This window comes from Amblyomma maculatum, chromosome 6 (assembly GCF_055883805.1).
Source record: "Amblyomma maculatum isolate TAMU_Amacu chromosome 6, ASM5588380v1, whole genome shotgun sequence".
Taxonomy (NCBI): domain Eukaryota; kingdom Metazoa; phylum Arthropoda; class Arachnida; order Ixodida; family Ixodidae; genus Amblyomma; species Amblyomma maculatum.
The window spans coordinates 99,561,345-99,565,129 of NC_139349.1; the positions used below are offsets into that span (position 1 = coordinate 99,561,345).

At 47.5% G+C, this 3,785-nt stretch overlaps 1 protein-coding gene across 1 annotated transcript; it reads right to left on the reverse strand.

Moving 5' to 3' along the window:
• Window positions 1-316: 316 nt before the first annotated feature.
• LOC146186397 (uncharacterized) lies at window positions 317-1,737 on the reverse strand. Its single transcript, XM_084605671.1, has 2 exons — window positions 1,500-1,737; window positions 317-450 (listed from the first exon to the last, which is right to left on the reverse strand). The coding sequence occupies exons 1-2, from the start codon at window positions 1,690-1,692 to the stop codon at window positions 437-439; spliced, it is 207 nt and encodes a 68-aa protein (XP_084461797.1). The 5' UTR covers window positions 1,693-1,737; the 3' UTR covers window positions 317-436.
• Window positions 1,738-3,785: the final 2,048 nt, after the last annotated feature.

Consider the following 3,785-nt stretch of genomic DNA (forward strand, 5'->3'; position numbering starts at 1 on the left):
GCTAAGCGGTGTTCGCTTCGACTACTTTATTTTCGCCTTATATTTGTGTGCGCTGTTCGCTCAGTTAACCTTACATTCTATTACAAACGTGCCAGATACACACCCGAAGCTCTGAAGAGCAAGAGCACGTACCACTGCGCATGGTGTGAAATTATGCGCCCGAATGCTTCATCAACAAGTGGTATTAGCAACGGGTATAGGTCTATTGCGCAAAGAGTTTATGCAAATTCGGAATGGCGTCCTCTCACGTCGGGGCATAATGGTAAAGCGAGAAGCAAGGATGGCATGAGCCTGGCAGCAAAGTAATGTGCACTGAAGGACGAAGGCTTTATTTATCGATGCAGCGAGGTGTCGTCATAGCAGCTGGCGTGGTCAGGCAGGCAGGCCAGGGAGCAGCCGCACATGATCGATCATCGCGCCACGACGCCGGTGCAAGCTAGTCGTAAACTCCTGCAAACAATAAAGTAGGACAGGCATGTTACCTTAAACGTGAAGGCTGTTACAGAACTGCACAATAAAAGGCACAGTCCACTTCTTGGAAGAAGTGGACACCGGTCGCTCATATCTATCCTAACCTTCACACCCATCCCCACCCTTAACCGCTCCCCCACCCCTATATCCATGAAGAAACTTAGTTCTGCCGCAAGGTAAACGCCTACCGTAAGCAGAAATAAAGACGTAATAAAAAAAAAGGCACAATAATGGCGACAAGAAATTTATTTGGAACTACTAACAGGTAGCAAGTAGAACGCGTGTTTGCGTGAAGCATAACACTGAGACAAGCAGGACGCAGATGGAGGCGACACTACTAGATTTTTCACTGATAAACAATCCGCGCACGCGCACGTATGTACAGTACTAAGACTAACTGTTATCTTAGGAGGGACGCTGACAGCAACGACTCGCGACCTGCCTAGCCAATGTGCGTTTGCAGAACTGAATTGTCTAATTTGTCCAAAGTTGTACGAAAAAGCCTCGCTAATTTGAAGCTGGATGTTGCTTTGGTGAAGGCTTGTCAGTGCTAACGTTGTGAAGTAACACAATCGTATTGTTTCGAAAAGAAGCTCAAAGCGGTGTGCACGGTGGCACGAAAGAGTGCACGAAGCAATTAAGACCCAGGAGGAGAGCACCACGCCTCTATTCACAGGTGTATTAACGAAAACCCGACAAAAAAAAAAAAAAACTAAAGAAAAAAAACTCTCATTGCAGATCTTCAAAAACGGTTAAATATTCGAACGGCTGTAGAATAGGGGTGTGCTTCTCGAGTGACCGCAATGCGATGCGACGGCTATGGTGTTGTACGGCATGGGTGCCTGATTAGGCAAACCGTGCAAATGACGTCACACATTTAAGCTTTATCTAAATCTGTAAATATGTTTAGAATTGAAATGTAGCGACCATTGCCGAGCAGAATAAAGAAGCTTGCCGAATTTGAAATTTAGTTCTAAGCACAACCTGCTCTTAACAAGGCAACATAGTAACGCAAATGTTTTACTCACCTTCGACACACCAACTACCACCGCAAGGCTTCGGGCAACACTCGAGATCGGCGTGGGCACACTCCCCTGGCGTGCACTCCGAAAAGGAGCAGTCGCTGAAGACGCCCTCGTTGCTCGGGCACCGACCCATTGTGGGAGCAGACGCTGCACACAGCAGCAGCACGACGAGCAGCATTGCAGTGGTGGGCTTCATGTCTCTCAGTGAAACTGGAAGGCTTGTCCTTTCAGCTGTGGAAAATCACGCTGTTCTAACAGTGCATCGTACGCCAGACCCGTTTATGAAGCCGAAACTGTGGATAGTGTCTACTCACGGGATTAAGAGATTTGATCACTGCAGCTCATCAGTCTGAGATAATAGGACACGTGTGGTGTTGATCCGCTGCTGACGTTAAAGCTGTGTACAGGAGTAGTGGATCTGAGGCACTGATAAGAAAAAGAAGAGTAGATATGGACGCCCTGAACTGCTGTGTTATCACGTACAATTTTAATATCAATTAACATAACCATGGTACAGGCCTGCCTTTTTGAAGAATACCGAATTTCCCTAGTGGTAATTTCTACTCATTTCTGCGTTGTCATAGAGGGAAATATTTTGTGGTGAATCGGCACTAAGTTTCAATCGGCACTAAGTGTGAAGGGGAATATGCATCCGCGTCAGAGTCGCCGTCGTCCAAATATGAATGTTTTAGTTTATTATTATGCCACTTTAACGTACCATAAATGCACCTTACATTATTTCTCTGACTTGTGAATACCCTGGTGCGTTGTGCTATGTTCAATGCTTATAATATCAATAATCGTTTTTCGAATATAATCTCATTATCGTCGCCACTTCCGACTTTCGCCGTTGAAGCGGTGTTGCGGCGCCCGTGACGTCACTTGAATACCTGCTGTAGCCTCATTTACATCCGCCATGTCCCACTGCAGACCGGAGCATTTAGAAGGGTAGCATGGATAAAGAAAAACCTGTGGGCAAAATTACTTCGTGTTTACATTAGGTCTTCCGCCAGTGATTAACAAGTCTCTCTATTCTTTGACATGTTTTTAAACTCGCATACTTCTTTGCTGTATATTATTCTTCTGAAAGCGAAATACCTGCAGTCCTGCACTTGACGCAGTCCTGCTTACGGACGTATAACACATGTCAACCCCATACATTGTAGGGATTCAGCAGAATTAAATTTCCCTCGCTTGCACGACACTACAAACACCCTCTTCATTTCTTTCACGGGGATCTCTCATATTTCCTCTTGTGGCCTTCATCTCCCGGAGCTGCTGCGGAGAAGGCGGAAATGAGAGGGACTGGCGTAGCGCACTGGGCGCACCCTACTTCCCTTCTCTGTCGGAGAGCGCGGATGCTGTAATGACCGAGGAAAACATTGGAAACTGCCAATAAATAGTTTGGCCCTTTGGCTATGCCTGAGTGTGGTGTTCTTCCCTTCCACGGCTTTAGCCAGAGCTAACGGCGAACATTTCGCTCTGAGAGCAGAGCCCTATTAGAACCCCCCGCCCCCCTCCCCCCCCCCCCCCCCCCCACTAATAAAAATGGTGCACCAAAGTGGGACCCCACTGGCAATCCAGTTGGGGAGGCTAGCTCGCAAAAATGGGGGAACACCACGCAGTAGGGTCCGATAAGTTCGCTGTTCGCAGAACCCAACTGCACAAGCTTCTTTTTCTGCTCTCTGTTAACCAAGGTGGCAACATTCCCTCCCATCCAAAAAAAGAAACCCATAAGCACGGAGGCATCAGGTGCAGCAGTGAAAGGCAATCAAGGGACTCGAACCAAAATGATATTGAACATTCTAGGTAAGTAGGTAAAGTAAGGCTTCAGTACTGTAGGGTGCACAACATCGGAGTGAGGTTGGCTACGGCTGGGCTGGCTGATACCGCCAAGAACCACTTCATATGTGGCGTCCACTACACACACGGCGCTGTATTTTGTATGGACTTGAGCATCTGCGCATCTCACAGAGGTTCAAACAAAAACTTGTTCTCCAGGTGCACCACTGACGTGCCGATGCCGAAGACTGTAACGACGCGCATCGACAAACTGCTGATCTTGAATGTTGAAGCCTGCAAGTTGGCGCGCATCGGCACGCTAGGAGAATAACTCAGCTTTCAAGGCCAACGGCTTGTAATCAGAATCTACAATAATATGGCGTCCAACATGTGCTGAACTTCCCTTCTGTCCAAAAGACGAAACGGAGTGAACCCAGTCGATTCTTGCATGGCGTTGCTGTAAGCGTATGTCACCTAAGGAAGGATCTCATCCCAGTTCTTAGCTCC

Excerpts from the sequence above, each read along its gene's own strand:
- LOC146186397 (XM_084605671.1), bottom strand. The coding sequence starts at position 1,692 with ATGAAGCCCACCACTGCAATGCTGCTCGTCGTGCTGCTGCTGTGTGCA.